This window comes from Oreochromis aureus, linkage group 23, assembly GCF_013358895.1.
Source record: "Oreochromis aureus strain Israel breed Guangdong linkage group 23, ZZ_aureus, whole genome shotgun sequence".
NCBI lineage: Eukaryota > Metazoa > Chordata > Actinopteri > Cichliformes > Cichlidae > Oreochromis > Oreochromis aureus.
The window spans coordinates 26,692,912-26,720,214 of record NC_052963.1 but is presented as its reverse complement, the minus strand read 5'-3'; the positions used below and the strand labels follow the sequence as shown (position 1 = coordinate 26,720,214).

At 41.0% G+C, this 27,303-nt stretch overlaps 1 protein-coding gene across 1 annotated transcript; it reads left to right on the top strand.

The window, feature by feature from the left end:
• The first annotated feature begins 455 nt into the window (after window positions 1–455).
• LOC120436336 lies at window positions 456–26,492 on the top strand. The gene is made up of 7 exons (XM_039607206.1): window positions 456–537; window positions 6,569–6,993; window positions 7,131–8,754; window positions 12,367–12,627; window positions 13,013–13,453; window positions 15,391–15,605; window positions 26,129–26,492. The coding sequence occupies exons 2-6, from the start codon at window positions 6,600–6,602 to the stop codon at window positions 15,518–15,520; spliced, it is 2,850 nt and encodes a 949-aa protein (XP_039463140.1). The 5' UTR covers window positions 456–537; window positions 6,569–6,599; the 3' UTR covers window positions 15,521–15,605; window positions 26,129–26,492.
• Window positions 26,493–27,303: the final 811 nt, after the last annotated feature.

Genomic DNA, 27,303 nt, shown 5'->3' with positions numbered 1-27,303 from the left:
TGGAGGAAAAGGTCAGATCAACATGGGAAAAAAATCACTGCAGTTATTGAGGAAATGTCCACAAGTGAATTTAAAAGAAATTACAGTTTCAGATTATTATGGTGAAGATGAAGATTATTATTATTATTATTATTATTATTATTTACTGAGTTTGCTTTCAAAGTGAGCCTTGATATTTTGTTGGTACTTGTTTTCCATCTGCTTGATGTTTGTATTGGTGAAACCTCGCAGTGAAAAGTAAAGCTTTTGACTATATTCTTCACATTTAGGTCCTTGTGTATATCATGGTATTTATTGTTGTTAGTGTATTTATAGAATGCTTTTTAATTTTATTGAAATCATTTAATATGTTCCCTTTCTCAATAAAAACATTTTTCCAACGTCCACAGAAGTGGTTTGTTTCATCTTTCTGCTACTACAATGGCGCCATCGTGTGGACACTAGCAGCAGCTACAAAAAGAGCTGAGGCGAAACTACAGGAAGTGTTTATTTTAAATGAAAGTGCCTTCAGCTGTGAGGCTCTGTGTTGCTGCTCAGGTATGTTATGACTTGTTTTAAAGATGTTTTGAGATCAAACTCCCGCCGTTACATCGAGTCTGTGTTTCATAATGCTGGGCATACACTGTGCGATTTTTTTTCAGTCGCGTTATTCAGCTTCAGCTCAAACTGCACGACTGACTCACAGGGGTTAGAAGTTCGTCGGTCACGATGCAGGGTCTCACACGATGCAGGGTCTCACACGATGCAGGGTCTCACACTATATGGCCCGATGCTCTGATGCGACCTGAGTGCTCACACTGTGCGTCCATAAAATGAAGGTTATAACAGAAAATCTGTCCCTCGCTCTCCCTCTCTGTCTTTCACTCACACAGACACGCACACCACCACCATCAACTTTGCTAAATTGCTAATGAAAAACATTGAGCAGCAGTGTAGATCCAACTATTTTCACGGTTGTTGTGGTCATGATAATTTTGTGATGCCACATTGAAAAGACTCAGATGAGCTTTCCAAAGTTTTACAAGTGCCTCCATCGCTTGTGTCCAGATCACACGCTGCACTGCTGTGCTACTCCGTCTTTTTCGCCGACATATATGTGTTTGCGCGTGCGCAGTGTGAGCGGCTGCGGTGACACCCTCCCGACCAAGCGATTGATGATCGGGAGCTGGTCGTGAGGTGTTAATCGCTTCTCGTTACCCCATGTATACTACACGATGAACGACGCACGATGAAGGCCAAACTCGGGCCGATCAACAACGGTCGCACGACTGAAAAATCGGCTCAAAATGGGCCAAAAATCGCACAGTGTAAGCCCAGCATTATGTGATTTCCGTTTTGTTTTTTTGAATATATAGGTCATGTTGCCACCCTTTATCCTAGCGGTGCGTCAGCCATATTAGGCTACTCAAGGGAAAGATTACACAGGTCTGCAACCGAAAAACTGCATAGGACTTTTTGACTGTTTCTTATAGATTTTTACTCACTGAAACCAGGAAGAATATTTTAAAAATTCCATCTCATGGAAAACTCATGTTTTAGTGTAATTAAGCGTACAGTTTCCTTTTTAAAACTGAAACTTGTTATCCTATACTTGAGTCAAAAAACAAAACAAAACAAAACAAAACATATCAAATAATGACTCAAGAGAACTAAAAATACAAAATGCCAGGAATTCATGGAGTTCGGGGGGGGTTGTGAGGAGCTCAGATGCATGTTCTGACAGGTTTATTTTGTTCATAGTGAAAGGTAAGGAGTCTAAGAAAAAAAATGCATAGTTAATTGTAACCAAATATTGATTTTCGTTCATCGCTGTTGTCAGGATCCAAGCGGCCAGGAACACACAGGCACAAATGTAATCTTCAAAAAAATGGGTTTTATTATACCCCAAAAAGGACAAGATAATTACAAAAATTCAAAATAACAAAAATAAACTTTTTTAAGAACCAAGTGGGCCCATAAAAGAGGTTAACTTAACAGAACTTTACTCAAAAGTCACTTAACAAAAACATAACTCAAACTGACCTGCCCAAATGAGAAACAGCTCCGGTTATATAGCAAATGAATAAACCATTATATACACCAAAGGTGAAAACTAAAGAGATAACAGCTAACCATCATTCAAGAAGAACCCCCATTCCCCCTGCATGATCACAATAGATGGTCCAGTCCACTTTATTGGCTTCTGCATTTAAACCAGCTCCACCCACAGCCTCTTCTTTCAGCCAAACCAGGAAGGACTGGAGCGGAGGTCAGGTAACTCAGAAAGAGCAGAAATATAATCAATATAAACAACAAACAATGCAAAGCAGAGTCTATGCCACCATTTGGGCTATAGCTTAGTGCTGTCATGCATTACAGGTAAACTCAAAATAACAAATTAGTGAACTTATGATCACAGAAGCTTTAGAGCATAACGTAAACATAAGACAAAAGACCAAATGAATATTACCTAAGTATCTTAATTGTGTGGTTGCATGCAGCCATCACAGCTGTTGTGCTTTTTTAATGTCAACTCCTCGTGTTTTGCAAAAGACTGTAGGTGATGGAGGGAAATGGAGATCATTTTTGGATTCAGCACCCTAAAAATACATCAAATTTACCAAAAATATCCCATGCAGCAAAAATTTATTTATTTTTTGCAGACCTGTGTTATTGTAAAATTACAGTAGACACTGTACCGCACCGAGAAGTTTATAATGATACTACTACTACTACTACTAATAATAATAATAATAATAATAATAATAATGATAATGATCAATTAATACAGTCATAAAAACTAGGTGGAAAACCTTTAAATACAAACCAAAAGATACAAAACCATGTTTGTTATCACACATCTGTGAATATTGTGAGCAGTCAAACCCTTATTAAAATATCCTGCCCTAATTTAAACATTTCTTTCATTAAATAAAAATAAAACATTCATTTCTATCACAACTACAAACACATCAATAGCAGTGTATAAGCTTTGTAGTACAATATTCACTTGTGTATTTTTAAAATGCTCAAATTATGTTATCTGTTTTAACCACTCTACACACAAGCTTAAAGGATACTGCTTTCAAAAAAGTGTTAAATCAAATGGCCAATCTTCATTAGAACTTAAGTCCAGTAGACAATAATATTTTACAACCAGCACTTGCCCGCATACCATAAACAAACATCAATAGTCTTCCATACACAGACCAATAAACCAGTGTTTCCCAACCACTGTGCCGCTGCACATAGGTGTGCCGTGAGAGATCGTTAGGTGTGCCATGGGAAATTATTTAATTTCAATTAAATAAAAAATGCAATTTAATAATTACTTTGCCCAAACAGACACAGTTACTTCAACAGGCTTTGACATCACCAAGCATGTTACACTAGTCCCTCCATTTCGGGAGGCTGAGGTTGATTCTTATTTCAACGCTTTTGAGCGTATGGCAGCTGCATTGAGTTGGCCTAAGGAGTTTGGGGCGCTGCTACTCCAGTGTAAGTTAATCGGCAAGGCTCCAGAAGTATGTACTAGCCTTTCCGTTAACGACAGCCTCCAATATGATATTGTGAAAAAAATCCATTCTGCACGCGTATGAACTAGTCCCTGAGGCGTACCGTCAGAAATTTTGTAAAAGTGAAAAGACCGCTGATCAAACTTTTGTGGAATTTGCCCATGAGAAACATCACTTGTTTGAATGCTGGATGCAAGCAAGCAAAGTGAAGGATATTGAGGGATTAAAGGAAGTGCTTCTTTTAGAAGAATTTAAAAAGTGTCTCCCTGATCAGTTAGTTGTTTATTTAAATGAGCAGAAGGTGACGTCCCTGGCGAAAGCAGCAGTTTTAGTGGACAAATTTCCCCTCACACATAAAACCATTTTCCCAGCTGGGGTAGCACGAGAAGTGAGGGGAAGGCAGGAAAAGAGAATAAAATCTCCTAAACAGGCCCGAAAGGCGAGACAGGAGGAAACTGAAGGCGGGAATGTTTTTATTGCCGTGAGTCTGGTCACCTATCACTATTCTCCGAGACACCAGGGCACATCAGTCTTTTATGTTAGATGATGTGTTGCCACTGTCGGATAAAACCGCCTACCACACAGATGTGTTGGTGTGGGGAATTGAAATGAGTGTTCTTCGTGCACCACTCCACCGGGTATGTCGCCGTAAGACGACAGTTGCCGTTTAAAGGTGTGTCATTTATTTTGGGCAATGATTAGGCCGGAGGGAAAGTTTTTCCACCGCCTAAAGTGATGGATACCCCTGTTGCTACCACCTCAGATGTTATTGATCCGAAAGCGACAGTGTTTCCCGTTTGCACTGTTATGCAGGCGCACACATTTGCTGATGTCGTTAGTATCGCAGATACGTTTGTGGCTATAGAGCAAAAGCCTTTTGTAGGGGAGAAAGACGGTATGAAACAGGAATGCAGTTTGATAATTCTAATGCCGGAATTGGGCGGAGATGTGAATAAAGAAGCTTTGGTAACCGCTCAGAAAAATGACAAGTCTTTGAGTTCCTGTTTTACAGTCGCTGTCACTGCTGGGGAAAGCATCCTTCCTCATTTTTTCCTGCAGGATGGCGTGTTAATGAGGCGGTGGTCCAGATCAGCGTGGAACATTGAGTGTTACACAGGTGGTGGTACCATCCCAGCATCGTGATCAGGTGCTAAGCTTAGCACATGACGCCGGCATTGCTGGGCATCTCGGAATAAATAAAACTTATTACCGAGTGCTGCACAACTTCTTTTGGCCTGATTTTTTTTTAAAAAGCATGTAGCTGCTTACTGTTGGTCTTGTGCCACCTGCCAGTTGGTGGGCAAACCCAATAAGCCCATTCTGCCTGTGCCATTATCTCCTATTCCAGTAATGAGTGAACCTTTTGAAAAAGTAATACTAGACTGTGTGGGATCTCTGCCGAAAACAAAAGCCGGTCATCAGTATATTCTCACTGTAATGTGTTCAGCAACGAGATTTCCGGAGGCCATTCCGTTCCATACGGTGAAAGCCAAAGCAGTAATTAAGGCTTTGATCAAATTATTTCTATGTTTGGGTTGCCGAAAATCATTCAAACAGACCAAGGCACCAACTTTATGTCTAAAGTCTTTGCACAGGTTGTTAAAGAACTACATGCCAAGCATGTTACATCTATCCCATATCACCCCAAGAGTCAAGGTGCTTTGGAAAGGTTCCACCAAACTCTCAAAGTTATGTTACATAAGCTCTGTTTAGAGTCTGGTAAAGAGTGTGATGAGGGTTTCCCCTATTGTTGTTTGCCATTAGAGAGGCTAAACAGCAGTCCCGCTGAGCTGGTTTTCGGACATGTGGTCCGAGGCCCTCTCTGACTTTTGACGGAAAAGTGGCGGAGACCCCGGAGGAGCAGTGTAGTGTTCTTAACTACGTGAGTCAGCTTCGAGATAGACATCGCCTAGCATGGGAAATAGCCGGGGAAAACCTGAAGCAAGTGCAAACTAAAATGAAAGCTCGATTTGATGAAAAATCTGTGGATAGAAGTTTTCAACCAGGGACGAAAGTGTTCATGTCATTATGGCACCGGTTCTGACGTACCGGTACCCATCCCTACTGAAGAGGAGCTTCTACCCTCAGGCCATCCGAGTCCTAAACCAGAACTTAATGTATATAATTCACTACTTACTGTATCCTCTTTATGCATAGTTGTGGAGCATTTCAGGACACATTTCATTTCACTGCGTGTTGTACTCATATAACTATGCATGTGACAAATAATCTTGAATCTTTTAAGAAACCAGAGATTCTTAACTGGCTGATTGTAAAATGGAGTTAATATAAATTCAGCTTAAAGCATAAAAAGTTTAAAAAACAGAGTTGCGATGAATATGGTTCATAAAAAAAATATAACATGTATGGCATAGATTTGGAGAAAGTTTCCAACATCAGTGTAGATCTCGCTGAAGAATGGCTGAGCTGTTAACAGTCCAGAACAAATAAATGAGTGAATTAATAAATAATCATTGACATGAGCATGTGACACACACATTTAAAGAGATTACTACGCAAGTCACTAAGACTCGCAGTGTGCTGAGTAAGTAGTGAGGATGTAAAATGAGAAAATGCATAGCACTTATAAAAACCAGAGTTGCAAGTTTATTTGCAAAAAAAAAAAACATGCAATGAACGAAGAATATAAAATCAATAGACACAGGGGAAAAAAGCCTGAGGATAAATTATAAATACACTTGACACATCAATTTAAAACAAAGCCGAGCAGTGCTAGGATCAAAAGCAACATCAAAAATAAAACAGTGGCTCAATAATTAAGCATCCAATAAAAGTGTGGAAAAGAAAATTCTACTTTCGTTCTTAATTAAAAAATAATTTAAAATTAAGCAGTTGTGTGTGTCTTTGTTTTAAATGCAGTTTTAGTCCTTCCCCCAGCTTGTTTGACAAACCAGCACCTTGTTTGACAAAGGATGTGATCAGTGGGACATCAATCTAAGATAAATTAGTGTTGGGTGGAGATCAAGTCTACTCTTTTAGCATGATTTATATTTAATAGTCTGAATCTTTGAAATGAAATATATTTTGTTTAAATTCACATTTTTTTTCAACAGAAGTTACTGAATTCCAGGAAATAAAGGAAACATGGCTTGTACATCTCAGTCAGCAGTGGAGTACGTCAGGAGGGCCAGACTCAACCTGGTGAGAACATTAAAGGGGCTCACTACTGTGATTGTGGAGAATCTGTACCAGAGAGGAGTTTTCTCAGAGAAAGAAGTCAGTGAAATAAAGGCAGAGGGTGACGACTTTGACAAAAGCAGAAGAATTGTGGAATCTGTCATAAAAAAGGGGGAAGCAGCTTGCTATGAGTTTCTCAGGATTATTGACATAACAAGAAAGAGATCCACAGAAAGCTCACCATCTGTTCTGGAAAATACAGAGACAGATTCCTCTTTGAAAGACAAATTTGACCTGAGCTACTGGATCAGCTGCTTTTCTTTCAAGGAGGACACCAACATGGATGTAACATATTTACAAGGTATTTTTAAACAAACTGAAGTCTGTTGCATAATTTCATGTGATCACACACATTTAATGCAGTGTTGCTCAGTGACACATGAGTTAAATCACTAAATTACTTTTTAATTCATTTCTCCTACACCTCCTTTCTTTCAGGGCCCAGCCCGTGCCACAGATACCAGCAAAAGCTGAAATCCAAAGCTCAGAAGATTTCAGAAAGATCATGGACCCAAAGTAAAGCAGTCCTGTTCAACAAGGAGACATCTTTGTCGTACACGTCACTTGTGTTAGACACACAAAGACAGGCTTCAATCTCCAAAATAAAAAAATCAAAGATCAAGAAAAGCAGGAAGGTTCGTACTAAAAAACTAAAGGCCTACATACCTGAGGACAAACAGGAAACTTCCCCCAGTGAACTGCTGAAAATGAATGAAAGAAAAATCCTTTTGGTAGGAAAACCTGGAATTGGGAAAACGGCTGTGGTCCATCAGATGTTGAAACTGTGGTCAGAGAAAGACAATAAGGATCTTGATTACATGTTCTACTTTGATATGAGAGAAACACCCAACATCACAGAGGTCCATAAACTGGAGGATCTTCTCTTCAGTGTGATCAATGAACCAGATGAAGGCAAAGATGTTGTTTTGGAGAACATAAAGAATAATGCTGACAGTGTTACTATAATTTTTGATGGTGTTACAGATATCCCTTCTACTTCTGTGGTGTTTAAGCTCATACAGAAGACTCTTGTACCTGAAGCAAAGATCATCATCACCTGCAGACCAGAGGTCGAGTCAGCAGACTTCCTGTTAGGTTGGGACTGTCTCAGAGTGGAAGTGAAAGGCTTCAGTGAGCAGGGCATCAGAGAGTACTTATCCAAGAATCTGAGTGAGGAACACTTCAGCAAAGTTTTGTGTAACTTGGAGTTATTCTCTCTTTGCCATGTCCCCATGTACGCCCTGATGGTGGTTGCCTGCTTTAGTTTTGAGGGCTCCAATTTCTCTCCACATCCCTGCACAGTTACAGAAATATACCTCAATATCCTCCATTTCTGCAATGAGAGAAATGTTTGCAAGATATCTGAAAATGAAAGCACTAAATGGGACGCAGTACTGTCTTTGTCTGAGGCAGCTTTTTATGCAACAGAAGGAAAAAATGTGAACCTGAAATCACTGCCCAAATTAGAAAGCTGTGCTCATTTAGCCTTTTTAAGCAGGAGTGTGACTCAAGTCAGCCCAACTGCCAAGAAACCCTTGTATACCTTTCTCCACTACACAGTTCAAGAGTTTTTTGCAGCACTGTGGGTCTTGAAGGATCCAGAACGGACCAGAAGTGTTGTTCAACAGTGTCTTACTGATGACATCAAACACATGAAACATTTGGTTCCTTTTTTGTGTGGACTGTTAAATGAGAAGAATATGGACTTGTTACAATTTCTGTTTACTTCTCAGCATCTCAGAGAAACATCTGGCTGGTTCTTCAAACACTTGGTGACCACCTTTGTAGATCGTAGTGACACTGAGGACTGTGAAATAGACTTGCTGTTCTTATGTCAGTGTCTCTATGAGTCTCAGTCTGCTGAAGCCTGTGTTTATCTTCTGGATAAACTGGACTACTGTCTTGATCTGAGTGGAGAGACTCTCGATCCTCAGCAATGCTATGCCGTGTCCTATATAATCAGCCAGAGTAAGGAGAGGAAAATACAGCTGAACCTGGAAAAGACAAAAGTATCAAAACAAGGAATGAGACCATTACTAGGATGTCTGAGCAAACTCCAAAGGTAAGTAAGAACATATAGTTTACATGTTTGTTTAATCTAAATATCTGTAGACGTTTTGATATTTTCTGACTTTTAATACTAGTAAACATTCTCTGAGGTAGACCAGCTAAAATCACTCCTTAATTTTATGAATATAAGCTAAAGATCACATAAAATCTACTTAAATTAACTTGCTGTATGTCTGAAGGTCTCCATGCTTCTTTTTTTGCCATTGTCATTCCAATGCCTTTAGTATTTTCTTCATTTTTGTCAGAACTTCCAAAGTACAAATACTTTGCATCACTCTCCATATACAAGACACATGTGTATCTGAGATTTTCATTTAAAATGTAAAATGTAATAAATTCACACATTCATGATGCCTTTTTTTTAAACTAAACCATTAGCAATCATCATAGTGCTACCACCTTGCTTCACACTTGAGCTGATGTTGACAAAACAAAGTGATGGTCAAACTCTTATCTGGTGACGCTGGATGCCCCAAAGCATAATGTCTCAGTGATGTTCTATTAGATTTAGGTCGAACAAGTCAGGCGCCAGTCAATAGTATCAATTTCTTCATCCTCCAGGATCTACCTGCATGCTTTTGCCACATGAAACTGGACGTTGTCATACAGAAGGAGGAGCCCAGGACCCAGTGCAGCAATGCGGGGTCTGACATTGGGTTCAGGAGTTTCATCCTGATACCTTGTGGTAGTCAGGGTGTAGTTGCCTAGCCTGTAGAGGGTTGTGAAGATCATTTCTGACCCATCACCAAACTGGTCATTCTGAACGAAGTTACAAACAGCATAATTAGAGATGGACCGATCCGATATTACGTATCGGTATCGGTCCGATACTGACCTAAATTACTGGATCGGATATCGGCGAGAAATAAAAAATGTAATCCGATCCATTAAATATCAAAAAAGCACCTCACAAAACTTGCGACATGGCGTAACTCGGCTCATAACCGTAGCACGTCGGAGCAGTATGCATGGCGTGATTGAGCGGCTGTGTGTATTTGTAGCCTCGCTACCAAACCAGCATTTCATGTCCGAAGTTATCCCAGAGAGAAGTAAAGCAAGTGTGTAAGTTCATCTCTGAATGTTTGTAAAGCGTTCCCATGTTAAGCTTAACAACTGATATATGGAGCGACTGACTCTCTCTCTCTCTCTCCCTCACCTTCCTGCTCCTGCTTCAATCATAAAACTGATCAATGATCAGCTGATCGGCTTTTCTGTCGCGAGTCCGTCTCTCTTCTTTGTTTTTGGTCCACTTTGCACCAGAAAGAGGAAACCAGCGGCTGAACAACAGCAGCACGTTTAAGCTTGATAAGCAGTTGTTAGAATTTATTTAATATTACTTTCTAGACCAGGATCCTTTTCTACGTAGCTGACGGCTGGTAACTGTGCAGGGGCGGATCTAGCAAAGTTTAACCAGGGGGGCCGATAGGGCATGAACAGGGAAAAGGGGGGCACAAAGACATACTTTTCTTTCTTATTCTTATTTAAAATGTCTAGCTTTTAATAAATAATTATCTGAATCTTACACCCAAAGTTTTAATCTGATGTAAAATGTATAGAAGTCCATTACTGTATATAGTAACTGTTAAGTCTAATATACCCTTGTAAGTTATAGTACTTTTTCCTTTGGGAAGGTAGCATCTGTGCAGTCTGCAATTCTGTTGAAGAAAGATGTTGAGTCTATTTAATTATTCTTGAAAAATAATTTATTTCTGTGCATTTTTTTTCACACTGCATCAAATTAAAGTTGATTACATCGATTAAGCATCATGAGGTGGAGGGTGGGGGGTGGTTCTCTATTTTTTTTTTTGCTGGGAGTTTGCAACCCTATTAGTTAGGTTGCTTAATATTTCTGCTAAGTACTCTTTAAAATACCAGAATAGGGAGGATGGAGTAGGTTTAAGTTTATTAGATCGATCAGTGTTGCTGAACTATGAAATATTTTGGGTGCAGTGTATTTTTTACATGCAGGTATAACAGAATAGCTTTAGTGTTGTTGTTTACTTAAACTTGAGTATGAACTTATACAAAATGCAGCAAGATATTAAAAAAACAGTTTTATTGATTAAAAAACACACTATATCGGATTCATATCGGTATCGGCAGATATTCAAATTTATGATATCGGTATCGGTATCGGACATAAAAAAAGTGGTATCGTGCCATCTCTAAGCATATTGTTCTCCACAGCTTCTCCAGACCCCTTCATGTTTGTCATATGTGCTCAGGGTGATACTGCTCCCATCTTTGAAAATAACAGGGCACCAGTAGCAGATGACAATTGGGTCCTTGGTGCCAGGCAGTGAGGCCCACTAGATGATTTCAGGCCCTGAGGTCTATTTCTGATTGTTTGTTTGGTCAGAGACATTCCCTCCAGGGCCCTGATGGAGGTTATTTATCTAGGGCACTAGCAGTCTTCATCCTATTTCTCCTTGCAAAAAGGAGCAGATTCCAGTCCTGCAGATGGGTTAAGGACCTTCTAGGGTCCTGTCCAGTTCTCCTAGGTAACTACCTAACTCTTGGAATCTTCTCTGTGAACTTGGGACTCACCTGGGAGACACAGAAAACCTTTTGGGAATGGCACATATTGATGTGCAATCCTGGAGAAGCTAGATTATCTGTGCAACCTTTGCAGGTTCCAGGTATCTCCTCATGCTACCCGTAGTGACACTGACCCTATCCAAATGCAGAGCTAGTGAAAATATAGACAGAAAAGATAAGGAGGAGAAAAAAGTAAGTGAGCTCCACTTGTAAAACTATTCCTCTTTTAAAGGTTGTCTCGTTGTTCCCCAAATAATAAAAATTAAATTTAAACAGTTTTTTATATGATGGTTGCCTAAGATGAGCATAAGAACTTGGGGGAAACTTTGAAGTGATATCAGGATAATAATATTAAGAATATTTTTCTAACTCTCTGTGAAACAATAATTAACTATTGATACATTAAATATGTTAGTGTACCTGAAAAAAAAAAAGAAAGGCGGACCAAGGATCATAACACAAGATTGCAGATTTTTAAGTCAGTGGCCAAACTAAGGGTAAGCAAAAATTACAAAGTACAAACTAAAGTTCTGTGCATTAGTCTGTACCCTAGGGGAGTCCAACTTCAGGCCTCAAGGGCCAGTATCCTGCAGGTTTTAGATATCACCCTGGGTCAACACACCTGAATCAAATGATTAATTCATTACCAGGCCTGGAGAACTGCAAGACATGTTGAGGAGGAATTTAGCCATTAAAATCAGCTATGTTGGATGAAGGACACATGTAAAACTTGCTGGACACCAGCCCTCGAGGCCTGGATTTGGACACCCCTGCCTGTACGTGTTAACAGCACACTTGTGGTGAATCTGAGTTGTCTATGCAGACTCTTGCAGTTGAGTCTTGGTGTTGAGATGTGGAAACTAGAATGAAAAAAGCAAACATTTTAATTCAGTTGAGGCAATAACAAACATACTTACCTATTTTGTGGACTCTTATTTTCTTGGCTTTTTTTTTTGTTTTAAAACAACAACTGTTTTAAAAGAAACTAACAACCATCAAGAGACTTGATGGTTGTTAACATCTCATTACTTGTCAATTAATATGAAGCTCTCCAATAAATTTCCAGTTCCCAGTTATCATGGCAGCTTTGGACCATTTGTCTTCTCAGCGAGGTGGAGGTGGATTACATCAGCTTACTTCGCTTTGCTGAGAACCAGCTGCACCTTTCAGTAAACAGTCAGCCACAACTCTATGACCAAGCTGGAAAAGTCCTGCAGAAAAGTGCAGAGAAGGTTAAAGTCTGCCTCCACTGGGATCACAGAAGTTCCGTTGACCAATCTGTCAGCGAGTTACTCTTACAGTGTTTACCCAACATCCACTCACTCAGGTATATTGCTTATATGCATATTAATCTAGTTATGCCCACATCTATGTTTCATCTGTCTTTAACTTCGAATGTGTCATGCTTACAGAAATTATTACATTGAATTAAAACTCTGACTTTAAATATTTTTCTGATCTCTTGATGAATCTCATCAATAGAGCAGCAGAGGGAACAAAACATTGAGCATGATGATGATGGTAGCAGCTCTATAGTGAGCAGCAGATGAAAATTTCAGGCAATAGTCTTCATCACTTTGTGTGTCCACCTGCAGATGTAGCAGATGTGTTAGAGCAGGATGAGTGTTTGTGTAGTAAGAGTGTAAAACAGTGTTCAGCTGCTCTGATGGAAGATGTGTTCATCACTGAATTTTTCCCTATTATTGTTCCAGTGTTGATACAAAGACATCAGATGAAGACAGAACGAGGTTCTTTGTGAATCTGTTCTGTGCAGCAGCAGAGAGAGAACAGCAGACAGGAGAGAAGATACTGGAGCTGTTATCATCAGTGTGCACATATCAAACATTCCCTTTTGATGATACATACATGAATGACGATATGAAGAAATATCAATCAGACTTCCTGTTGGATCTGTGCTCCCATATGAAGGACTGTGAGACTAAAACAGGCTTGAGTGTCCTTCCATCATTACAGTCAGTTTTTTCAGCTCCTGCAGTCTGGTCCATAAACCTCTCAGAGAGAAAGACCTCCACCCTCCTGGAAGTGCTGAAACTCCAACCAGAGAAGAAACAAGTGGAGCTGACACAATACACTCATAAAAAGAGTAAAATTAGGAGTTTCCTGCAGTGTCTGCCTTATATCTCACAGCTCAGGTAAATGAAATCTTCTTCACATGAGTCAAATATCTGTAAGAAAAGATGTGCTGTGAAAAGAAGTGATGGAAATATTTGAGGTTCCATAAATTGTAAAGTGATGATTTTGTCTTGTGCTATTTGTTTGTCACCAGCATCATATTTGTGACTTTATCTACATGGATCATATTGTAAATGTATTCAGACTCTGTCATATTTCAGAGGGAAACGTGCTCAGTACACCACTGTGTTTCACTGACTTGTTCAGCTGTTTGTTGCTATGAAGTTTCATATTTTCTATAAATCTCAGATGAAACAGGACAACAGGATCTAAAATAAAGAAGTTCTGATCAGAAAGGTTAGATTTGATTTAGATCTGATAGGTGTAGAAATGATTTGATTTCATGTTAAATTCAATAAGTTGATGTAAGTTGTGTGAATGAAGGTGAGCATGTGACTGAGCTCATGCAGCAGAGAGGAGAGTGTTGGAGTGCACACATGTGTTTGATGGAAACTTGCATGTTTGACCTGCAACAGAATCATGAAATGATGTGAAGAAGAAGAAGAACGTAGCTCAGTGCTGACAAGTCAGTCCTGTTTAAAGCTGCTCTTAAAACAACAACAACGTGACATCAAATGTTTAAAGTCAAAGTTCAAACTGTTTGTGGCTTTTTGAAAATGAGAGCAGCTTGAAAATCAAAGCAGCTGTGAACCATCTCTATGCTGCAGTGATACAGCCAGAAACATCCTTTACACCTGAATCCATCATCGCCATGGAAACAACATGAAAGCAAACTCAATGAGTCCTTCAGTGAAGTAACTCAGTAAATGAATGAGTTACATGAAGCTGCACTTTATCTCCTGACTTTGTTGAACTTTACTGAGCATGATGATGATGATGGTAGCAGCTCTATAGTGAGTGTGTGGTCGTATTTATGCAGCTGAGATCAAATCATCAATAAATGTTTCCTTCTTATCGTTCCAGTGTTGATGCTTGGTGGTCACACAAAGAAAAAATCAGGTTCTTTGTGAATCTGTTCTGTGCAGCAGCAGAGAGAGAACAGCAGACAGGAGAGAAGATACTGGAGCTGTTATCATCAGTGTGCACATATCAAACATTCCCTTTTGATGATACATACATGAATGACGATATGAAGAAATATCAATCAGACTTCCTGTTTGATCTGTACTCCCATTTGAAGGACTATGAGACTAAAACAGGCTTGAGTGTCCTTCCATCATTACAGTCAGTTTTCCAGTCAGCTCCTGCAGTCTGGTCCATAAAGCTCTCAGAGAGAAAGACCTCCATCCTCCTGGAAGTGCTGAAACTCCAACCAGAGAAGAAACAAGTGGAGCTGACAGGCTGCTCACATGAAGAGAGTGAAGTGAGGAGTTTCCTGCAGTGTCTGCCTTATATCTCACAGCTCAGGTAAATGAAATCTTCTTCACATGATCAAATATCTGTAAGAAAAGATGTGCTGTAAAAGGAGTGATGGAAATATTTGAAGCTCCATAAATGGTAAAGTGATGATTTTGGCTACGTTCACACTGCAGGTCTTAATGCTGAATTCCGATTTTTTGATCAAATCTGATTTTTTTGTCTGCATGTTCACACTACAAATAAAATGCGACAGCAAACGCGCTCTAGTGTGAATGCTCAAAGCGGCCCACATGCGCAAAAGAAGAATTCACACACAACGCGCTCTGTTTAGACCCAGAGCAAACAACATTGTTTGACTGATTGCCCTTAATATAAAGACTTCGGACTTTACGTTTCCCAATTTTTGCTTTAAGTTATTTTGTTATTTACATAATAATGTAAATAACCTAATAATGATCCTTATTGCTGTTTTAGAGGAGCGGTGCTTCAAAGGATAGTTGCAGATTTCTGTCAGAATCTGCAGATTATACAGTACAAATAAAATGTTCACGTTTCTCCAACATTGTCTTCCCAACAGTTTCACTGACATCTACACTGGATGGCCAGGAAGCGTTCGCGATGTCTTCTCGGGCGCTTCTCCGGTGCTGATAGTTGGCGTCTGTCAGGGCTGGACTGGGACAAAAAATCGGCCCGGGCATTTTGACTAGAGACCGGCCCACCAGGATAGAGATTGAAAATGTGACGTCATTCAGGGGTAAAACCGCAAAGGATTCTGGGAACTTGTGGCAAGAGGTACTAGCGCACGCAGGCTTTCAATTGAACTCAGTTACACAGCGATAAAAAGAAACCCAAAAAATGGCAAGAAGCTGTTGTATTATTAACTGCAATAGCCGGTCGCATGACAGCCACGGGAAGCCGACAGGTAAAGAGATCGTTTTTTTTTTTTTATCGGATTACGTCGTTGAGGAGAATTTTTTTAAGCCATGTTTCCGAAGTAAGAGCCGACGGATGGTCTGGATATACCAAATATAACGTCTCAGAACACTCCAGCTCACATGTTAGTCTGCTCCAAGCATTCCCACAAAGGTCAGTGTTTTGTAGTAGTTAATACGTCATTTTTCTTAACATAATTGGTGATATAGGTTACAAGCAAGTCTGGCGCTGAACAGAAATTGTCGTGCTATGCTCCTTTATTTATTGTGCATAAATAGTGAATTGTCCTGACACAATATTGTGTTTCGCTTCTGTTATTACCATGGTACATTGACAAAAACATATACTTTTATTCACAGGATAAACAGTTGTTTTGTATCACTAATTGTCCAGTGCGATTACAACATACAACATTATTGTCACTGCTACAGTTCTGTAATGCGTATCAGAAATTATTTCCACTACTAATTAATTATCGTTGAGCTCAAAGGTTATATTAATAAACGGTTAACGAATGTGTATTTATGACGACGATTTGTGAGACTGGTAAACTTACCTTTGTTTGTACGATGGTCTTTCGTTCTACACGGTGCATTTCAAGGTCCTGTACCCATCCGTCGGTAAACTGTACCTGGGCTTGTTGCAGTGACCTGAAGTTACTAAACTTCATGAGTGTATGCACTCACCCAAGAACCGTATAATTATAAATCTGAGCGTGGTGAAAGTTGGGCAGCACGCTAACGTCTTTTTTGTCCACTCTGTGTGCATGTAAGGGTCTGACCCTTTCACTCCTTTGATTTTTTCCTCGTATCTTTTCTTTGCCTTTTCGTCGAGTCTGTCTTTGTACGGTCCGGCATTGTTCTCCTTAGTTTTGTACATTCCTTTTTTGTGCGGCAAAGAAAAACCAAGAAGGTATTGGAACCAGAGAATGAACGTTTTGCGGTGCTGCAAATGCTTGCATTTGATGCGGTACTTGTTTTGCCACGAGTTCCCGGAATGCAATGCGTGAAAGTCACGTGATCTGTCAATCGCTATAGGAAAAACCATAAAGCCTTTGCATGAAAACAACTGCTTTGATTTACACTGCCTTGTTGGTTTAAATGTATCAATCTAATAAACTTAAACCTACACCATCCTCCCTATTCTGGATTTTAAACAGTACATAGCGGAAACAAAAGACTGCTTGGTCGAGTTAACCTCCTGAACTATCTACAACACATGGTAGAAACCTTAAATTAAGACCAAGAACACTAGAGGTGAGACATGATCATTAATTAATATTAAAATTAATAAATGGCAGATTTAGTGATATTTTCATAAACACCTCCTTTCCTTTTTGTTCTCCATTTTCTTTAGTTCGTCTAAGATTGCTAAACAAGGGGAGGGTGCATCCGCCTCCTCGGCTGTAATTGGTCCAGCCCAGAGTCGATCATGACCAATTGGCCAATCCAACACCTTTCATTATATATACCCTTCCTAAAAAAATAAATAAATAAAAAAAATCCATCGGCCCATAAAAACAAAAAATCGCCAGCGGCCCACCGGGCAAATGCCCGGTATGCCCGATGGCCAGTCCAGCTATGGCGTCTGTCTTGTGTCAATGACGTAAAAGACGGATTTAATGTGACATAACCGTTCAAACAGCAGTCGCTTTCTAAAACATCGGATATGTATCGGATTCAGTACCACATATGAAAGTGACCCAGATCGGATTTGAAAATATCGGATTCGTGCCGTTCACACTGTCATACCATGATCGGATATGGGTCGCATAGGGTCAAAAAAATCGGATTTGATGCTCGTTCGCCTGCAGTGTGAACGTCGCCTTTGTCTTGTGCTATTTGTTTGTCATCAGCATTATATTTGTGACTTTATCTACATGGATCATATTGTAAATGTATTCAGACTCTGTTATATTTTAGAGGGGAACGTGCTCAGTACACCACTGTTTCACTGACTTGTTCAGCTGTTTGTTGCTATGAAGTTTCATATTTTCTATAGATCTCAGATGACTTTTAATGCTGGCGCAAAATGGTGCTTCATGAGCATCGTAATAGCCAGGAAGGGGGGATAACACATCTGCAAAACGTTGTTGCAATGCAGTAACATCTGCTCTCTGGGCCTGTGTGGGGTGGTTGTCACAATGCAGCGAAATTGGAATGGTGGAATTTGGCACCTCCAGCCCCAACTCATCTCTTTCTTTAACCAGGCTCACCAGAGGAGCAGACTCAGCCCCTCTCCATGCTTTAAGGAGGTTGAGGTGATATACAGTCATGTGAGAAAATTAGGACACCCCATTAAATAATCGACTCTTTATTAAGAAATGTTCACATATCAATGTCCAATCATGTTTTCATGTATTACTGGAAAAGAAAGTGACTTAATTGCAATTAAACAACAAAAATTAAACAATTTTTACACATTTTAAAAAAAAAAGAGATGAACAAAAATGTGTCTTTTAATGGTGGAAAACGTTAGGACACGTAACATGTAATTTGACATATCAGGCCCAATACAGCAAGTACCAACCGATACAAAGACATATGTCAAGACAGATTAGGCCATTAAAATTCAGATGATAACAATAAAACAGATAAAAGAAAAAGAAAAAATAAGTGAAAAAGGAGAAACAGAAAATAACAAAAAACAAAAAAAAAACTCCCAAATTAAAAATCAACTCCCCCCCCAAAACCAGAACAAAAGGGAACCCCATGATACAAAAGTTTATTCTGCTGGGCGAGGCTGAAGCTGATGCCGAGGATGCGGCCGCGGAGGATGGACCAGGCGAGGATGCGGCCGACGCCGCAGGCGTGGATGAGGGCGCGGAGGCCGGACCAGGCGAGGATGCGGCCGATGCCGACGCCGCAGGCGAGGATGAGGGCGCGGAGGCCGGACCAGGCGAGGATGAGGGCGCGGAGGCCGGACCAGGCGAGGATGAGGGCGCGGAGGCCGGACCAGGCGAGGATGAGGGCGCGGAGGCCGGACCAGGCGAGGATGAGGGCGCGGAGGCTGGCGCCGCAGGCGATGGCGTGGGACCCGCAGGTGGTGGCGCCGCAGGCGGTGGCTGGACGGGCTCCTCGGTCCCCCCAGCGGAAGCAGCAGGGTGAGGAGGCTCACAGGACCCCTCAGCGGAAGCTGCTGCAGAACCAGTAGGCACATGGGCCTCAGGTACACACAAAACAAAACCAGCAGGCTCGTGGGCCTCTGGCACACATAAGGAAGACTGCTGTTGCGCGGAGCACTGACCCTGCTCAGGGAGCAACAGCCGAGTGCAGTCCTCATCTGGCTTCTTAGCCTCCAGGGGTCCAGAGTCCGCTGAGGGCTGCAAGTCAGCCTCTGGGGACGCCCTGGAGCAAGTTACAGTCTGAAAACTAGCCAGCTCATGAGGAAATATGTCAGTATTAGTATGCTTGTCTCTCTGCTTGGGGTGAATGCTAGAAAAACAGTCCAAAATGTGTGGAGTAGGCACAGCCTCCTGAAAAGGGCCAAGCGAAGACTGTGACTGAGCACTTAACTGTGCTACTGACTGCGCTATGGACTGCCGTAGAGGTTGTAATGATGCCAGTGGTGATGGTGGCTGAGAGGCTGACAGAACTGAAAACTGAGCTACAGGTAGCGGAGTTGATTGTGGTGGAGGCGTTGACTGAGCTAATGGCTGCTGAGCAGCTAACTGAACTGATGGCTGAACAGATTGCACTGACACACGTGCAGCAGGTGAAGTGGGGAAACCACTGGGAGTACTATCCCCTGTCACGAAACACAAAGTCCCAAAGTCAGAAATAACACTATCAGTGTCCTGTACACTCACCACAGCCGGGCGCGCTGAAGTGCCAAACTCCGGCTTCGGGGTGATGCGCCGGCGGTGCGATTGTTGCTTCCTTGTGGAAGAGGAAGCGGGGGTGCCTGAAGGAAAGGAGGTAGAACGCTGTTACGGCTGCTTCTGCTGCGGTGTGGAAATGACCACCGCTCCCGTCAATACCACAGGTGTGAGAGGAAGTGTGGTAGGGTGATGATGGCGAGGGTAGCATTTCTTCTTTAAAGGTGGATCGAGAGATTTGGCCACAAACCTTGGTGAAAAATGCTGCTGGCGCCGAGAACACCAAGCGGCGAGGGTTTCCAGAAGGGCAGCTGAATCTTCCTTCCCAGGACCGCCCATGCCAAATAGTTCATAGTTCAGCCTCGCTCTCAGAGCTGTTATTATGCGTTTTAGTCCATTAATGTCCAGGAAAGTGACAGTGGAGGCAGTGGACAACAAGCAATGATCAAAGAAAACTACCTCCAGCTGCCTCTTGTAGGGGTCCGCAGCGTGGATTATCCTCCCATAGTAATTCCACAACTGCGTGAGATACTTCCCCACTGACACTAAACGTGAGTCTGCTGGATCCATGCTGGTCGCGTCGTACTGTCACGACTGGGGCAGCAGTCGTGTGGAGGTGAGAAGGAGGATCCAAATAGCAGACAGTGGCGGAGGTGCAAGTGAGTTTTATTTACAGTGAACAATAACCAAGGTGTGGGCAGAACCGAACATAAACCTAAACTGGGAAAACTAACACAAAAGGAGGACACGGGGCGAGGAACAGAGAGACACGGTGAAACACGGAATAATGCTAAATACACAGAAGATTCACAGAGAAACACAAACGACGCGACGAGGAGCACAGGCAGACGCGCAGTATAAATACACACACCAGGTAATTAGGAAATGGCAGACACGAGGGGACACAGCTGGAACTAATGGGCATAACGAGACACAAACCTACAAAGTAAAACAGGAAACTTACAGACTGTTTCACAATACCAACTCGGGGACACGAACAGGACACAGAGGAAGGACACAGGTAGGGATGATAGAAACACTAAACGCACAACTCAAACCCTAAGAACAAATACAAAACAGTAGAAACTGGAAAATAATAACAATAAACTCAAGACACTGGGTCAAAGACCCAGGACCATGACAATATGACCACCAAGGTTTCCTTGCCACTTGGTTAGTAACTTTGAACTTTAAGAAGGGAGTAATACAAGCACTTTGTCTCCCAATGAAAATTGCCTGAGTTTAGCCCCGCCACCCTTGCGTTTTGCATATGTGTTGAGTCTAGCCCTGCTCAACTAAGGTGCTGCTGATGTTCGTGATTTTTCGCTGAGTTTGGACCTTCCTCCCAGTTTTCTTTAATCAGGTCCAACATCCCCCATGGCTTTCTGTTGAACAGTAACTCAAAGGGAGAAATTCCTGTGGAGGCCTCGGGAATCTCTTGCACTGCAAACAACAGAGGGTCTAATAAGCGATCCCAATTGCATTCATCCTCGTCAATGAACTTATGAATCATGGATTTCAAACCCTTATTCAGGCACTCCACCAGCCCGTCAGTCTGCGGGTGGTAGATGCTGATACAAACTGATTTAATATCCAGTAACCTGTACAGCTTTTTTAGTGCGCAAGACATGAAAGACATGCTCTGGTCAATCAGTATCTCTTTCAGCATACTGACACATGCGATGGCCTGAAACTGTACCTCTGCTACTGTGCAGAAATGGTACTCAATGGCACCGCTTCGGGATATTGTGTTGCATAATCCACCAGAACTAATACAAAGTAATATCTGTGTGTACTTCGGTGAAATGGCCCAATGAGGTCCATGCTAATGTGCTCAAACGGGAACTCCATGAATGGTCAAAGGAGCTTTTGGAATGGCTGGTTGGTTAACGAGCTCACACTCTGGGCAGGATGCACACCAGCGTCGCACATCCCCTCGGATGCCCTGCCAATCAAAAATCGAGCAATTATTCAATCCAGAGTCTTGTCATATTACATATGCCCCTCCATGGAGTTATAATGAGTCTCCAATGAGTGATATGAGTAGAGATTTCCATCTCTCCAGATTGCATTTTATTTTATTTAAAAGTGGGATGTGGTTTAATTTTGTTAGTTTAGGAGAGATATTAATACCTAAATATTTAATATTTCCAGATTGCAGTGGGAATTAATCAGAAGATCAGTAGATTTTAACCAGTTAATTGAATAATCTGAAACTCTTGAAGAGTTTATTAATGTAATTATCCCAGAGAGATGGGTTTGTGATCCCACACATCACTCGGACCAGACACACTGTTCAGGCTATATGTTTGTTTTTTTATTGTGTTTTCGCAGTATTTCTTTTGGTTTGGTGCTAGTCTCCTGTCGATAAGCCAGCTGTCTTGCTGACTCTTCCCCTTATACCAGTTCCCGGCGTCACTAAAAAGGGAGAGACCTTATTATGCCAACAAGCGGCAGCTGCCCCTTTATGGAGTTAAATCAGGGCCATAATGTTTGTTTAGTTAAAAAAAAATTTGAAATCGAAAATATGTAAACTGAAAGCAAAAGTCACATTTTTAGAGTGAACTTTGAAAAAGACAGAGTTGGATTTAAAATTTTCAGATTCAGATCTTTTAAATTAATGTACAAAAAAAAATTCTTCAGATTCGGATTTTTCTCTCAGCTTCAATTTTTTTTTTTCACTTTCAGATCTCTATTTTTCAGTTACAGACTTTTGGCCCTGTTTTGGCGTGGTGGGCGTGGCTACACACAGAGGGGCGGGGAATCATGAGTGACAGCAGACCGCTGCAGGCTCAAGATGGTCCATTTTTCATGTTGCCTTCAGGAAACCTGGGAATGAACATAATTTATCAAACACCTGCTGCACTGTATTATTTGATAATGTTTAGAAAAGATGTCATGCATAACTGCTAAAACTCAGTTACTAAAGCTCTTTCAAGCAGTAATGTGTACAAATTACGCCGTAACTGATCAATTATGAGACGTTTTCCCAGCCACTACGTGAGAAGTGGTCATTCCCCATGCTCTCAAAGTAGCGCGCATTGTATAGGGCTTTGGAGTTGACGTCACGCCGCGGAGCGCGGCGCCATTTTCGGGGTCTACGAATCAAAAGAGACACTCTGTTGGAACGACGTCGACAAGAATCATGCTTAAAAGCAGCTCCAAAGAAAACGGACGGTATAGAGACCGATTGCGTCCAGAGGCGGCGGCGGTACTTGCAGAAAATAGCGTGCATTGGAAATGTGGACCCGTATGAAACACGGCCGTGGAGTAGAAACCCTGAAGACCAACCGCTACTGACATAACCTCACATATTTTCATACCTTATCTGTGCAGTCAGCGAGTACAAGTCGTCATTCAAACAAAGGTAAGTCAGCTCGAGTACTGCGTGTGAAATGCGTTTGATTTTCCCCCAAACATTCAGATTAGTGCAGCATAAATTCACTCATGAGGGGAAATTACAGTGAGAACATGTGGAGGCTGTTAGGTGGATAACATAGTGAGTTCAGTACATTGATGAGACATTGTCCTGAAGGATTTAGTTATTCTTTATGGTTAAAGAAATTGCAATGATTTATTCATATTTATTATAAATAATTTAAATATACATCTTGCTTCTGTGTTTGTGTCCTGTGTCACTAAAAATGCATTTTATTTTAATTTTATACATTGGTTAATGACCTGCAGAATCTCCTTATCATATTAAGTGATTCATAATTGTCACTTTATGCTTTCTCCATCTCTAAAGTGATGACATCCTTGCATTACATACTTTAGGTTCATTTTCTGCAGGCAGGTTTCTGACAGAAAACAGGCAGATTTACCCTATAAAATGCAGCGTTTATAGATGGACACATAAAGAAATGAAAAATTACATGTATGTGCTAACTTTCTAAACACTGTCACATTTATGATAAAGTAGATAAAACACATTTATGTCGGCCTTGGCTCATAGTTCTTGTCTTTAAATGAACTTTGTCTGTGTGTGTTTCAGGTGCTGCACTCTCAAAGACTGAATGAACCAGCATTGCAGCCATGGGTCACTGTGAGCATCACAGGGAAGGTTGAAGCCGCCCACTGCACCTGTATGGCCGGAGTCGCTGAGACCTGCAGCCATGTCGCTGCTCTTCTGTTTAATGTAGAAGCAACAGTGCGGATCTGTGGCACAAGGCCTGTTACAGATGAACCTGCATACTGGTTTTGCTGGGTAATGTGACCAAGACACAGCCAGAGGTTGGCCATAAGATAGACTTCTCCTCTTCAGCTGCCCAAAAAGGCTCTTGATCAAAACATAAACAGACCATCCGTAGTGAAAGGTAAAAGGAGCCGTCCTCAAAAAAAAAAAAATCCCACCTGCTACTGTGGAGGAGTTGTCACTGCTATAATGCCATAATGTTTTATCTAGGGGTCTAGATTTATGCCTGTAGTGCACTGCCATGTAAATAATTTGCATTTACTGAATATGTACTGAGTACCACTGTTCAAAAATTGAATAAAGAAACAAACTAAGTTTTGCCTCTTTTTTATTATTAAAACCACTTTATAGAAAATCACATCAGTTACAATGTAGAATCCATGTCATTTATAGTTTATAAAAGACAAAATGTTTACATAAAATCATGACAGTGTTTACATGATATCACCCACTACTAACATTATTTACTGTATCTTTTGAAAAAAATACCACTATTTATACAGCAAAAGACTTAAGAATATTTAACAGGAGCAAGTTTCATTTTCCCTGGTTTTACTACCACACTGTTCACCAAACGCAGCAAACCTTCACCATCTTATCCAGAAGGGTCACCTCTTCACCCTCACATGGAAGAAGTAATCTGATTGGCATGGTGGTATGTTTGAAGCAGGTCCCTTATGTAGCGCTGGAACCCAGTCACGATGTGTTTCATCCATTTCATAGGCTGGTTTGCTGCAATAATGCCAAATAATTAGAAACTCTATAAATAGAAGGTAGTTCTGCAAAATCACTCAGTAGGATGTTTGTTCTAATTTGCTATGACCTCAGAGCGCATCGAAAACCGGAACCAGATAATGGATGGATGAGAGTCTTGCAACATTGCCGTAGCGCAGGTGATGAAGACTGCATCCCAAGCCCGATTAGTTATGGAGTCTTTTAAAATGTTTTCCATATTTTTGGGGAAGGATCAAATTGTTAATATTACTTTACCTTTCGAAGTAAGTTTCAGCCGAAAATGATAGCGAGGCATTTCTGTTGAGCTAGCATTTCAGCAAAAAACGTTATAAAATAAAAAAAAAAGGAAAAAAAAATTAACCGTAACAATAGCCACTTCTTAAATTCGTAGTATTCACAGACTGCAGTGTAATTGTTCCAAACTTGAACACTCACCTGATTGTTCGCGCCAGCAGTGTTGTTGGAAGACGACGCCATCGTTCACTGAGGGACAAGTTAACAGCAGCCCCCACCCGATACAATGCGCGCTACTTTGAGAGCATGGGGAATGACCACTTCTCACGTAGTGGCTGGGAAAACGTCTCATAATTGATCAGTTACGGCGTAATTTGTACACATTACTGCTTGAAAGAGCTTTAGTAACTGAGTTTTAGCAGTTATGCATGACATCTTTTCTAAACATTATCAAATAATACAGTGCAGCAGGTGTTTGATAAATTATGTTCATTCCCAGGTTTCCTGAAGGCAACATGAAAAATGGACCATCTTGAGCCTGCAGCGGTCTGCTGTCACTCATGATTCCCCGCCCCTCTGTGTGTAGCCACGCCCACCACGCCAAAACAGGGCCAAAAGTCTGTAACTGAAAAATAGAGATCTGAAAGTGAAAAAAAAAAAATTGAAGCTGAGAGAAAAATCCGAATCTGAAGAATTTTTTTTGTACATTAATTTAAAAGATCTGAATCTGAAAATTTTAAATCCAACTCTTTCTTTTTCAAAGTTCACTCTAAAAATGTGACTTTTGCTTTCAGTTTACATATTTTCGATTTCAAATTTTTTTTTAACTAAACAAACATTATGGCCCTGATTTAACTCCATACCCCTTCAGCCTCCACAGCATTGCCCTGCAGCGAAGCCAAAGACCACACCTCTGGCACACATCTCTATGCTGCAGTGATACAGCGTGATACATCCTCTATACTTCAATTGATCAGTGCCATGGAAACAACATGAAATCAAACTCAATGAGTCCTTCAGTGAAGTAACTCAGTAAATGAATGAATTACATGAAGCTGCACTTTATCTCCTGACTTTATTGAACTTTACTGAGCATGATGATGATGATGATGATGATGATGGTAGCAGCTCTATAGTGAGCAGCAGATGAAGATTTCAGACAGCAGAGAGTCTTCATCACTTTGTGTGTCCACCTGCAGATGTAGCAGATGTGTTAGAGCAGGATGAGTGTTTGTGTTGTAAGAGTGTAAAACAGTGTTCAGCTGCTCTGATGGAAGATGTGTTTAACATGGAGCTTCATTATGTACAGGAAGGACAAGATGGAGTCCATCAGTAGTGTGTGGTTGTTTTTATTCAGCTCACATCAAATCATCACTAAATGTTTCCTTCTTATCGTTCCAGTGTTGATTTTGAGGATTCAGATGAAGAAATCAGGTTCTTTGTGAATCTGTTCTGTGCAGCAGCAGAAAGAGAACAGCAGACAGGAGAGAAGATACTGGAGCTGTTATCATCAGTGTACAGCTTTGATAAATTCCCTTTTGTTGCCATTGATGATGATGATGATTTGGAGAAATATCAGTGCTATCTCCTCCTGGATATGTGCTCTGACGTGAAGGACTATGAGACTAAAACAGGCTTGAGTGTCCTTCCATCATTACAGTCAGTTTTCCAGTCAGCTCCTGCAGTCTGGTCCATAAACCTCTCAGAGAGAAAGACCTCCATCCTCCTGGAAGTGCTGAAACTCCAACCAGAGAAGAAACAAGTGGAGCTGACAGGCTGCTCACATGAAGAGAGTGAAGTGAGGAGTTTCCTGCAGTGTCTGCCTTATATCTCACAGCTCAGGTAGATGAAATCTTCTTCACATGAGTCAAATATCTGTAAGAAAAGATGTGCTGTGACAAGAAGTGATGGAAATATTTGAAGCTCCATAAATTGTAAAGTGATGATTTTGTCTTGTGCTTCATATTTTCTATAAATCTCAGATGAAACAGGATCTAAAGTAAAGAAGTTCTCATCAGAAAGGTTGAATTTGATTTAGATGTGATAGATGTAGAAATGATTTGATTTCATGTTAAATTCAATAAGCTGATGTAAGTTGTGTGAATGAAGGTGAGCATGTGACTGAGCTCATGCAGCAGAGAGGAGAGTGTTGGAGTGCACACATGTGTTTGATGGAAACTTGCATGTTTGACCTGCAGCAGAATCATGAAATCATACAAAGAAGAAGAAGAACGTAGCTCAGTGCTGACAAGTCAGTCCTGTTTAAAGCTGCTCTCATGGAAGATGTGTTTAACCTGCAGTTTCATTATTACAGGACGGAAATGGACAAAATGAAGTCCATTTGTAGTTTGCGGTTGTATTTATGCACCTTAGATCTAATCATCACTAAACGTTTCCTTCATATCGTTCCAGTGTTGATGCTTGGTGGCCACACAAAGAAAAAATCAGGTTCTTTGTGAATCTGTTCTGTGCAGCAGCAGAGAGAGAACAGCAGACAGGAGAGAAGATACTGGAGCTGTTATCATCAGTGTGCACATATCAAACATTCCCTTTTAATAAGAGATATATAGGTGATG